This window comes from Leguminivora glycinivorella, chromosome 10 (assembly GCF_023078275.1).
Source record: "Leguminivora glycinivorella isolate SPB_JAAS2020 chromosome 10, LegGlyc_1.1, whole genome shotgun sequence".
NCBI classification, from domain to species: domain Eukaryota; kingdom Metazoa; phylum Arthropoda; class Insecta; order Lepidoptera; family Tortricidae; genus Leguminivora; species Leguminivora glycinivorella.
Window position 1 is genome coordinate 17,187,021 of NC_062980.1, and position 13,099 is coordinate 17,200,119.

Below are 13,099 nucleotides of genomic sequence, written 5' to 3' on the forward strand. Positions count from 1 at the left end.
ATCTGAATAACAATGGAATAATCTATGTCGGACCGTTTAGCTTTTTTGGTTAATTGTTATATACCTATCTTGAGTATCACACCTTTTTATTGCGCCACAAAGAAAAAGGCCGTTTTTGGAAATTTTTGATTGGCTCTAGAATCTTTAAAAAGCGGAATATCAAAAAAATCAAAACGGTCCGACACAGATATTTTTTTTTTATTATTATAAATGGGCTTACTCTTGACCACAGACTAGCCAAAGGCAAAGACGTGGCCTACGAAATAGAAATAGGAATTCTAGAGCTAGCTAAGTTAGTATTCAAATGGGCTAATCTTACACCGTCGAGTTTAATAGTTTCGTTTCACCTTACCTCACGGTACAGGCTCAGACCGTTTTCACATTATCCGATCCGATATCGGATGTCGGAAGGATTTCAATACAAAAAATCCAAGATGGCGCATGTAATGTATGGGATATCGGTCCGACATCCGATATCGGATCGGATAATGTGAAAACGCACTCAGGGTACGTAGTCAAATGCACAAACGCTTACGATAATATCCTTATCATAGCTAACTATCTCCATCGCTCTTGCATATTGGCGCAACAAAGCCAGACTGCGTTTCGACAGAGAATATATTATAATAGTATATGTACAGAAGGCCCACTGCTTTGATGCTCACGAAATGCCGCCTTAAATGCCTACAAATTTTTTACAAAGAAACCAGCCGCACGTGCGTAGCGTCGGATGATAGGGTTGCCTATGGATTAAAACGAATTAATTACTCGGCTAAAATTTTATACTATTATTTTTAAGTCTTGGGTACTTTCTAGGTATATATACAGTATTTTGGTTTAAGGTCCAACATCACAAGCCTTATTGAACTTTTCTGTGGGACTTAATCAGTAGTAGATCTGTGTAAGAATGTCCTATGGTACATATTTTATTCATGATGTCTATTTAACTTAGCATTGTTAACCATTCCACACGCGGACATCGCATACGAACCTTAAAAAAAAACTCGCGACGTAAAATAACAATAGAAAGTGCGAACGTGCGTTCCGTGAGAACGCGCGCCACCCCTGATTAGGCCGCGAACTCGCGGCCGCCGGCATGTACTTGTAGCACGGCGATAGAATCGCGGAGTGAGCCGCCCCTGGTTTCGATCAGCGTCTACCGTCAACAATTATCATTTCGGATAGGCCGGCAGATCAAAGTACCAGCGTAACTAGTGGATTCCTGATATAATATGTATGGGTATTTGATCTCTAACGCGGTTGAGTAATGTGAGTGAATTGCGGTAGGATAACAATATTGAATCTAACACATTAGGCAATAGTGCGAGTTTCAAGTGTTTCAATGGCGAATAATTAACATTAGGACCCATTTACACGGTACGGGACGTTCGTGATATTGCTATACTTGATTGGTGTGTTGAATAGTACTGTCAGCTGCAAAAGTGCATGGCGAATTTATCAACGAATTTATTCATAATTTCTCCATTCACTTTTGCAACAAAAACAAACACACACCAATACCACACCACAGACAAACATCAGCAAAAACATAAATATATTATGTTTGTCATATTACACGAGAAAGCCGCAAGAATACCGTATTATTGCTAGAGGCGTTAGAGCGGGTCACATATTTTTGAAGCCTTCATAGAGTAATATGTTATTGTCGGTGACTGTCTGTAACTTCAACAGTCCACAATGTGACTAATGTCGTAAATATGTTAGTTTGCGTGCAGGGTGAATGTGCCCTAAGAACAATACATAAAACAATGGAAAGTCGAGGAAAACGAAAAGAAAAGACATAATACAATGACAAGACAGACATTTAAAAACGCATGAACGTAACTCGGAAACGTACTTATATTAAATTAAACAGAAAATATAAAAGCTTGTAGGTATAAGAGGTACCAAATATTGATAGCTCGCCGGACAATATCCACAAAATTGTTGCCACTTACCATTTCGCGCGCTGGTGCGCGCTGGTGTAGTGCATCGGGAATGTTCGCGCATGCGCGCGTAGATGGTTTCCAGGCCATGCTGCGCGCGCGGTGCGCGGCATCTTTGTGCCGCCTGCGTGGCAGCCGGAACAGCCTTCTGGCCGTCTTAGCTGATCGCTGGGATAGTCAGCTCCTCATACACTGGACTAGAATGCACTCGGTGGTGGCCACCTACACATATAACTGAGTGTATGTGGCTGTTACCAAGGCACTTTAATTAGAATTAGAATAAGTTTTTAAAAATGTATTTTTCATCACATTTGCTGTTTGAAGGTATCATTGCGTCTACGTGTACTGAAGCATAATGTACTATTTTATTCCCAAGGGAATAATGGATTTAGTTTTAAAAATTAATATAATCCGTACAATACTTCAGGCAAAGGATGTTTCAATCTGCCAAGGATTTTTATTGCACAACCAAAATTTTACTATTAAGCTGTAAAATATATTATACGGTATGAAAAATGCATTTTATTTATGTTTTACAATTATTTCAGTGTGTTTTGCATTTATTTCGTAAAATTTAACTCAGATAAATTGTTATAATTTACAATCTGACAATATGCTCTCTACTCGCGCTTGACCGCGGGCGTACGCGAGGCACCCACCGTTGCCTAGCAACGGAGAGTACAACAGATCAAAATAAAGTAAAATTTTAGTTCAATTATATGATTTATATGCTTTTTTGAACGTTGTATTTAATTTATATGCAGTATTTTCGTGTTTGTTTTCGTTCAAAAAGTGTTTGTTATCAAAAACAATGGATTTAATATGAATAATCTGATGTAGATCAAGATACACTACTGGTCGCGCCGCCGGTTGAAGGTTTTGCCTTATGACTGTTTCCTCTGTATTTTTCTCTCAAATGTGATGAAAAACATTGTGTGTAACTCGGAGAGTATGAATATTACTAACTCGAGTCTTTAAATCGCTCCGGCAAGCCATCGCGATTTAACTTACTCTCGTTAGTAATATTCAACTTCCTCCCCTTGTTGCACAATGTACTATTGCTCACTGTATGGACTTTGGTCTGAAATAAAGATTTTTTTTTTTTTTTTTTTTTATTTCCCGCCTATTGGAAAGTCGACTAAAAAAACTAATTAGTCCGTCAGTTAGATTATCAAAGAATTTTAGACACGTATTATTTATTTTTTCTCGTAAACGAAAAATGACGACGGTACAGTGCGTTGAAATTTCGCGTGACGTCACGCCTAGGTATAATTTTTACTTAGAAGTGACGTCACAAGCCCCCACTCCGGAACTTTGATGCTCTATATCTTTGTATTTTTTCATTAATTAGAAAAAGCGAAAAATATGTGTTAAATATTTTTGGACGATCTAACTGACGGACTAAACAGAATGCCATTTTTTATGTAGTCGTCATCCATTACCCTCAGCTGATAATTTCCGACGAACTATTAACTAGGTCCCATAAGAACGGAAGCTATACATATTTTGGTCAAAATCTAAATGAAAATTGTTCTTCAACAGGTGTCGTTCTTCTCAACGTCTCCCGAGCTGTCGAACAAGGCCCGCTTCGAATACTTCACTCGGACCATACCTTCAGATCTGTTCCAAGTTCGGGCCATGGTCGAGATAGTGAAGAAACTCAACTGGAGCTACGTGTCCATCATTTATGAAGAGTCCAGCTATGGTATCAAGGTCAGTATTACTACAGATTATTAATAAGTTACTAACGTAACAGATTCTTCACTTGCCCGCAAGACTACAAATAGGTACCTACGCTTTATTATTGAACTAATACTAATAAGTTACCACGTAAAACTCAGAAGAATAGTAGGTACGTGCCACGCGACTATACAGGCGGGCGCGTGGCGCCCCTCGGCCACTTGATTATTCGAATGAACGGCCAGCGTGTAGGTACTTAACGCGCGACCGCGAGCGCAGCCTGGGGCCCGTTTCTCGAAAGGTACAAGCCTTGTATTACAAGTGCGCGAACTGTCAAATCGTATGGGTTGTCATGGAAACACCTTTCGAGAAACGGGCCCCTGGTATTACATTCATTCATTATTCATTTGCCTTGAGTTGAAAAATTAGGAGTAAAGTCCTTAGATAAAAATTTTCACGCGGACCATAAGTACACTCGGATCTATTCCAACTGTTCCAAATGCCATGGCCATGGTCGATTGGTCGAAATAATAAAGAAACTCAACTGGAGCTACGTTTCTGTCATTTATGCAGAGTCCAGATAATATGGTATCAAGGTCAATGATTTTATCTGAGTTTAAGCTCGTTAGACTTAAACCCCTTATACTTTAAGGTGGCTCGCCTAGGTTACCCGAAGCTCAGGCTGCGTTAGATGGCGTTAATTTGCAAATTACCGGTCTTATTTTTTTTGTGGAGTCGTACAGGCATTTGTATACTTTCAATTATGCTTCGCGAACATTTAATATTAAAATTGACGTATTACAACATACATTCAACTTCTCATTGTAACGTTAATCCCCTTAATGTATATAAATTTACTATTTTACACTATTTTTAAGTACCACTCACACATACAAACAGTGTTTTTAACCGACTTCAAAAAAGGAGGAGGTTCTCAATTCGACTGAATGTTTTTTTTTTTTTTTTTTTTTTTTTTTTTTTTTTTTTTTGTATGTATGTTACTCGATATCTCCGAGAATCGTGGACCGATGTTCAAAATTTTTTTTTGATCGAACCGGTATAACCCCGAGATGGTCCCATTGGCACCAAGTCAGGGTCTGATGATGGGATCCTGGAGAAATCGAGGGAACTCTTCAAATGTTATAGGCACAAGTAATGTTTTTAGTCTATTTTTCAAAGGTACACCAGTATTTACGTCTGATGGTAATAATTTTATGTGGCTGAGCTGATGATGGAAGGTCAACTCCTCAATGGTTAGGAGTTAAAGGATAATTCTTTCACTACTGTACATGTATTCGGACTGATACATATAATATCACTAGGAACCACTAAAAATCAACAAATAAATAAACTTTTTTACAAAAAATAAAACCGCCTTCAAAAATAAGCGCGTTACAAAACACGGAGAAACTAAAAAGCCAAAAATAATAAACCTTTCAATTCAGATTTCTTATCGTATTGCAATAAGCTAAACATCCAAATTATAAACAAATCAATTATTTTTGGAGTCGGTACCAGCCTGTGTATGGTTGGGTGGGGCAAACAGGCAATAGCAAGGCGACGAATAGGTCTGGTACCGACTACAAAAATAATTGATTTGTTTATAATTTGGATGTTTAGCTTATTGCAATACGATAAGAAATCTGAATTGAAAGGTTTATTATTTTTGGCTTTTTAGTTTCTCCGTGTTTTGTAACGCGCTTATTTTTGAAGGCGGTTTTATTTTTTGTAATTGTATTCCTTCTAGTCGATAATTTCACGCGGCGACAGCTTGTTTAAATAGCCTTGCGGTAAATACGTGTTATCGCATGATTTGCATGGAAGTACTGGGTTCGAATCCAGGACTTTTTCTCTTTTTTTTTTAATACTACGTCGGTGGCAAACAAGCATACGGTCCGCCTGATGGAAAGCGGTCACCGTAACCTATGGACGCCTGCAACTCAAAGAGTGTCGCATGCGCGTTGCCGCCCCATTAGAAACTTGTACACTCCCCTTTGCTGTGTGTGCACAGCAAAAAGGAGTGTACAAGTTCAAAGGAGGGTTTGGGTTGCCGACGACTCAAAGGACAATAGACGGAACAAATTAGTTCCGTAAGTCCTCCCGTCGTCAGCACCCCGCACCCTCGTTGAGCTCTGGCAGCCTTACTCACCGGCAGGAACACAACACTATGAGACACTATTTTTTGTTTTATTATTATACATAAATGTATATGTACTCGCACAGTAGTTACTGAGCGTTTTCCACAAAAAAGATTAAAAACCTATTCTCTTACATGGTAATAATTTTTGGGTTCGTCGAACTCAGAATTTCTAACATAATTATCCTAATCTGATATTTTAACCTCCTGAGTCCTGTGTCTTTCCAACGTTGGTAGTCATAACTGCCGAATGTACTGTACCAAGTACAAACTAAGAATAGTGCTTAAGACCGAGACAAACAATTGTTGATTTTAGGCATTTTTTAAAGTGATATATTTTTTTGGTATTTTTTATGGTATGTTTATTGTGTACAGCAACAGTCTAACGAGAAAATTATTGAAAATATTTTGTACTTCTGTGAGTACATTAGGCCTATACAAAGTATAATGAAAACAACATAAAAGTTTGAAAATGTTATATTAGTATCAAAAATAAATCACATTTTTCCTCTAAACAACATTTAAGTAAAAAACATTATTGAATTACAACATAAACAGTCTTCTTCTCTTGAAACAATTAAACAATTATAAAAGTCTTCTATCAACTCTTAATAAAACAGTAACAATGTATCAAAATTACACAATTAAAAACAGTAACAATGTATCAAAATTACGAACATACTTATATATTACCATTTGAATTATCTAAGTTGCGATATCTGTTGTTCATTGAAGGCTGAAAAAAAAACATTTGTATTATAGACCTAACGTACAACCACAAGAATAAATTCTAAACAGTTATTTGTGTAACAAACGCCTAACGTACGACGTAAAGTACAAATTATTTTGACTGATCATAAACCAACTTAAGCATACAGTTTTCGTTAAAATTTTGTTTAATGTACAAGATTCACAATTTGTATATACTAATTAATATAAAAAACAAAAGAAATAACAAGTGATTACTTTAATATAAACAGATTAACTTACCTCGTGCCGCCCGGCGACCCGACCGTGTGGCCATCTTGCGAAAAAGTGACACTGACACTGACAGTTGACAGTTACCTGGGCAACATGGCGGAATCGACCATAGAGTAGAGAAACAGAATGTCCGTGTCAGTGTTGCCGTTGTAAAAAAACTACCCGGTAAATGGGGAAACAAAAGTTTGTACTTTGGTAAGTACATTAGGCCTTTACTTCATATATGTCGTTGAAATGTCAGGCCTTAACTGCTATCCTTAATTTGTACTTGTACAAGTACGTGGGGACTCAGGAGGTTAAAAAAATCCAAAAAGTATAGATAAATGTTATTTTCTAAAGTACGATTCGAATGATTTTTTTTTTTTTTTTTATTATAAATGGGCTTACTCTTGACCACAGACTAGCCAAAGGCAAAGACGTGGCCTACGATGGAGTGAGCTCGCCCAGAAGATGCCTGTTCACTCTTGATTTGAAGGTTGCCGGGTTATATGAGCTCGGAAATATAGCCGCCGGCAAGGAATTCCACTCCTTGGCAGTGCGCATAAGAAAAGAAGAAGCAAAGCGCTTCGTGCGGATTCGTGGAATATCCACCAAGTAAGGATGGAGACCTGCCGTGCGTCTAAGAGTCCGATGGTAGAATGGGGACGGTGGAATAAGCTCGTGTAGCTCTTGAGCACACTCCCCGAAGTGCAACCTGTAAAACACCGACAGACTAGCGACTTTCCGCCGATGGGCCAAAGACTGTAGCTTGGCCGTTAGCTTCTTGTCGGCAATCATCCTCCTGGCTCTGCGCTCCACTGAGTCCAAAGCAGCGAGTTGGTATTTGGCTGAGCCGTCCCACAGGTGGCTGCAATACTCCATACAGGATCGGACTTGAGCTTTATAGAGTGTTAGAAGCTGTCCAGGTGTGAAGTATCGCTTCACCTTATTTAGGATGCCCAGCTTTCTGGCCGCAGTTTGTGCTTTAGACTCAATGAAGGTGCCAAAGTTGAGGACTGAACTCAACTCCACACCGAGGAGTTCTAGGCTGTCGGTAATAGGTACAGATGCACCCCGGAAAGTAGGAGTCAGATCGAACGGACTCCGTTTTGCCGAAAACAGACACGCCTGCGTTTTGGTGGCATTGAACTTAACCAGATTGTCGTCCCCCCACTGGGAAACGCGACTAAGGGTCAAGTTCGCTCGCTCAACCATGGCCTCTCTCTGTGAATGTATGTCGTCCCTGCTGTCCCCTGCACCAGCTAAATATCTCTCAACAACCGTACTGTCGTCTGCATAGCCGACAATGCTGGGTTGCAGCATGTCGTTTATGTGAAGCAGGAAAAGGGTTGCGGAGAGAACAGACCCCTGAGGAACACCGGCGTCAATGGCCATGAGGTCCGAAGAGCAGCCATCAATGACCACTCTGATCGACCGTTCACTCAGGAAGTCAGATAGCCAACTGCAAAGGTCAGCAGGGATGCCGTATGCAGGAAGCTTGCTAAGGAGACTTGCGTGCCAAACCCTGTCAAAGGCCTTCGAGATGTCCAGTGAAACAGCAAGCGCTTCACCGTTCCTCTCGATGGCTTCGCCACAGCGGTGCGTGACATACGCTAGGAGATCTCCAGTAGACCGACCCCGGCGAAAGCCATATTGACGGTCACTGAGCAGATCGTTTGTCTCGAGGTAAGTCAGCAACTTGCCGTTAAGTACCCTTTCCATGACTTTACAGAGCATGGAGGTAATGGCGATTGGTCGGTAATTGCAGGGATCAGCACGACTACCCTTCTTGGGTACTGGCTGCACGTTTGCAAGCTTCCAGGATTTCGGAACCACTCTTGTTTGGAGAGAGAGGCGGTACAGGCGTGTCAGTACAGGAGACAACGCAGGCCCACACTGTTTTAGAACACGTGCAGGTATACCGTCTGGACCATTAGCCTTATTCACGTCAAGAGTCTGCACAGCTCGGCGTACCTCATTTTGCCGGATAGCAATTCCTTGCATAGACGAGCTGCACTGAGGTAGCGTAGGTGGGAGTTTTGAGCCTGCATCTAGACGTGAATTGCTCGCAAACAGAGAAGCAAACAAGTTTGCTTTCTCCGCCGCGGAGTGGGCCAGCGTACCATCCGGTTTCTGCAGAGGTGGCAGTGTGGGACGGCAGAAGTTGGATTCGACCGCTTTCGACAGGGACCAGAACCGCTTACTACCGGGAGGGTAGGAGGCGAGCTTGGCCCCTATACGACTGACGTGGTCGAATCGAGCCTTTCGAAGCACCCGTTTGCAGGACTTGGCAGCAGAGTTAAAAGCTTTCTTCCTCGCGCGCACCCTCTGTGCTCCAGCTTTTGAGTCGCGGGCTAGTACCCAAGCCTGGTATGCAGACTGCTTAAGGGCCACCGCCCGAGCACAATCCGAACTGTACCATGCCTGGGCCCTCTGATCGAGCGATAGGTCGGAGAATGGAATAAAATATTCCATTCCCTGCCGAATCACATCCGCAACAGCCTCAGCAGAACACGAGGGGTCACCCGAGGAAAAACAGACCTGCTGCCAGGGGAAAGACGCATAGAAATGCCGCATCTCATCCCAGTCTGCTGACTCGTATCGCCATACCCTCCTCGTGCCTCTAGGGCAAAGATCAGGAGGAGAGTGGATCGACACGGATTTCACCAGACAGTGGTCGGAAGATCCCAGCGGAGCGGAGACCGAAACCGAGTGCCTGTCCGGATCAGTTGTCAGCAGAAGGTCAAGGCAATTGGGTGTATGACCAGGAACATCCGGTACCCGCGTCGCAACATTTATTAGCTGGGTAAGGTTTAGCGACACAGCAAATTTACGCGCTTCCCTTCCAGCGTGGCAAGTTTTCTCGTACGGGAACAGCCACTCCTCGTGGTGGGCGTTAAAGTCCCCCAGAAATACGAGTTGAGCTGTAGGGTACCGTTGTTGGGCTTTATCTGCCATCTCAGTAAGGTGATCAAAGAGTCTGGTTGTCTCCTGGTTTCCGCTGTGCGATCGGTAAACACAGGCATACAGAGCTTTCTCTGAGCCTGTGTCAACCATAATCCACAAAGTGGAAAACCCGGAAACCTCAAAGCAACGGAGACGCTTGCAGCAAATGTCGTCGCGGACATACACACAGACCCCAGCATGTACTCTAAACTTATGTTCAAGTGAGTAGCCTGGGTAGTTGAGGTATGTCGCGTCAGCTGGGGTTTTTATTTGCGTCTCCGTCAAAAAGAAAAGGTGCGGCTTCTCGGTTTCAAGATGGTGGTGGACCGGGTCGATATTTGGAGGAGTTTTTGGAGGAGTAATTTCGAGAATATATTATATTTAGCGGGGGTATTAAAAGTTGTGTTTTATATCTCAACTTAATAATTAGAAAATCAAAATGACAATAAAAAAATCAATATGTTCTCTAAGATAAAATTGATACCTTCGGCTCTCCATTCTTGCTCGGTCAATAAAAAATACGAAATTTATATCCAAAAAAATTACAAAAAGTTTATAGAATCCCGGGATTCGAACGCAGTTTCACGGCGTGACAGGCGACTATTCACCAGGGACCGGCCCGCTATCCCTTATACGGGGTTTTGTATGGGTATTTCGTTAGGCTTAACTTACCCTACCCTTTTGACGCGATACCCTTTCATTTTGCTTTTAAAGCCCTAACGAAAGCGCTTACCTAAAATAGCCCAATACCCTTTCAAAACCCTTATCATCGGCTCAGCCTAACGCCATAAGGGTAAGCCTTATATTGGGTTTTATTTGCTTTCCCTTATAGCATATCGTGCGAGTTTAAATCCTGTACCTCGCTCATAAAGTACACATTACTCCGAACGAAATAACATACGATCGTTACCTACGGCGGCACTGTGTGTGATATTTGCGCGTTTCTGTTTGATGGAAACGGCTGTAGATAAAATAAGGTTCAATTTTCAATACCAAATAGTTATGATAGGCTCCTTCTTTGCTCAGGTGTAACACAGGCAAACGCTGCTTTTTAGGGTTCCGTAGTCAACTAGGAACCCTTATAGTTTCGCCATGTCTGTCTGTCCGTCCGTCCGTCCGTCCGCGGATAATCTCAGTAACCGTTAGCACTAGAAAGCTGAAATTTGGTCCCAATATGTATATCAATCACGCCAACAGAGTGTAAAAATAAAAAATGGAAAAAAAATTATTAGGGTACCCCCCCTACATGTAAAATGGGGCTGATAATATTTTTCATTCCAACCCCAACGTGTGATATATTGTTGGATAGGTATTTAAGAATGAATAAAGGGTTTACTAAGATTGCTTTTTGATAATATTAATATTTTCGGAAATAATCGCTCCTAAAGGAAAAAAAAGTGCGCCCCCCCCTCTAACTTTTGAACCACAAGTTTAAATAATATGAAAAAAATTACGAGCCCCAATGCAAATGATATCGTCTAGTATGAAAAAAATATTATGTCCTAACTTCGACCTCAAAATTCAGGATGAATTAGATGATTAGTAGAACATGTAACATAAAAACAAGAGAGCTTATAATGCATATTTTATTTATTCAAAACATAAATTAACAATTTTCCTCACTAGTAAACAAAAAAACATAATTTCACCAAATGTAACACTCGCAAAAATGTTCGTCTTCAGCGTAGCCGATGCAGAAAAGAACAACTACCACTTGGTGGCGTCACCTTTTGCATCTAAAACGGCCTTAATTCTGAGCGGCATTGTATCTACCAACTGTCTATACTCCTCAGGGGTTATTCCATTCCAGACACCCACAAGTTTCTCCTTAAAATCAGCTTTGGATTTAGAAGGATCTTTTCGCAACTTTTTCTTCATTTACCACTACAAAGTTTTTATGGGAGACAAGTCTGGACTGCTGGATGGCCATGATATGGTAGGAATTTGTTTTTGTTTCAGCCACTCCATCGTTGTCTTGCCAGTATGACATAAGGCACCATCTCGTTGAAAAGTAAATCCATTTATATACTTGAACTTTCTTATAGACGGTAGTGAACTCTATTCCAAGATGCTTTTGTATTTCTCTGCATTGACGGTTCCATCTATAAATTGCAGACATCCCACACCCTGTGCCGACATACAGCCCCAAATCATTTAAAGATGCTGGAAACTACACCTTGCGTTCAAGACAGTCTTTGTGAAATGCATCTCCTTTATCTTGAATGACTTTACTTCGTTCATCGCCAACTATGACCTCAAATTTGGATTTGTCGCTCCATATTATTTTTCGCCACTGATCGGCAGTCCAGTTTCTGTACTTTTGTGCAAATTTCAACCTGTTAGTTTTCTGCTTTTGAGTAAGTAATGGTTTCTGTTTAGCGGTGTGAAAACCGAAGCCCATTATTTTCATTACTGTCTTTCAGGTATCGACTGAAATGTTTATTTTGATCGCGTCATGCCATAGTTAGGTAAGTTCTCCTGCTCTTGCATGACGATTTTTCCTGATGATGCTCCTCAAAATCCTGTTTTCTCTTTGGCAGTTATTCTTCGACGGCCAGATTTATTTAAACAGGAGACGGTTCCGTGTTTTAGTTGATGCTGGATGATTGTATGCGCCGTAGATCTTGGCAAAAAAGGTCTTTGGATATTTTGGAACGTAGATTTGCCGCTATTGTTACTGGAAATTATAATTTTCCTCACTGATTCAGGCACCGACTTACCTCTTGCTATTTTGGTATAAAAATGTTGTAGAATAATTATATTTTTTACAGAATTTACCTTTTTATGTAGCCGTATATCATATCAGACGACTTATAATATTATTAATTCAATTTAAAATATTATTGTATAATATTAATCTTACTAAACTATTTTTATTTAAAATAGACGACCTATTATGCCTCAAATATGAACTAGGCGTATTTTTTTGCTTTAGATATGTTATTTTTATGATATGATTATATTAAAACATATAACATTAGGGCATTTTGTACGGCGCAAGATTAAACTAGTTTTAATGGCTTAGTGTGTCGTGTATTCCATTTATCATCAAAGTCAATCTGGGTTTAAATACCAGTTTCGGAAATAAATATCGCACGTTGAAGTGTGACTAGACGATATCATTTGCATTGGGGCTCGTAAGTCAGTATTTTGTTCGTGTTGGTGTGGTGAAAAATTTTGTGTTTCACTCGGTGGCAAAGTTTGTTTAACCTTTGTGCCTTGAAACACTCGCAACGCTCAAAATTCCACTTTTTATATTGGAATCTTTCGCTTGACCGGGTATTAATATTGGCACCTGCGGTTAACAACAAATTTGGCCCCTTGTAAAATAAATAATGTCTATTCATGCATCTCCAGTTCAAGTTCAGGTATGTCAGGTTTTCGCTCCACGCACGCCTATCAAATGTCCGGAATACAATTGTACGTGGTA

The 13,099-nt window shown here is 40.6% G+C and overlaps 1 protein-coding gene across 1 annotated transcript in view; it reads left to right on the top strand.

Moving 5' to 3' along the window:
• The window catches only part of LOC125230620 (metabotropic glutamate receptor 2-like), a 484,421-nt gene that overhangs the window by 344,534 nt on the left and 126,788 nt on the right, over window positions 1–13,099 (top strand). The window contains 1 exon segment of the mRNA XM_048135836.1: window positions 3,489–3,659. Within this exon segment, the coding sequence (XP_047991793.1) occupies window positions 3,489–3,659 (171 nt within the window).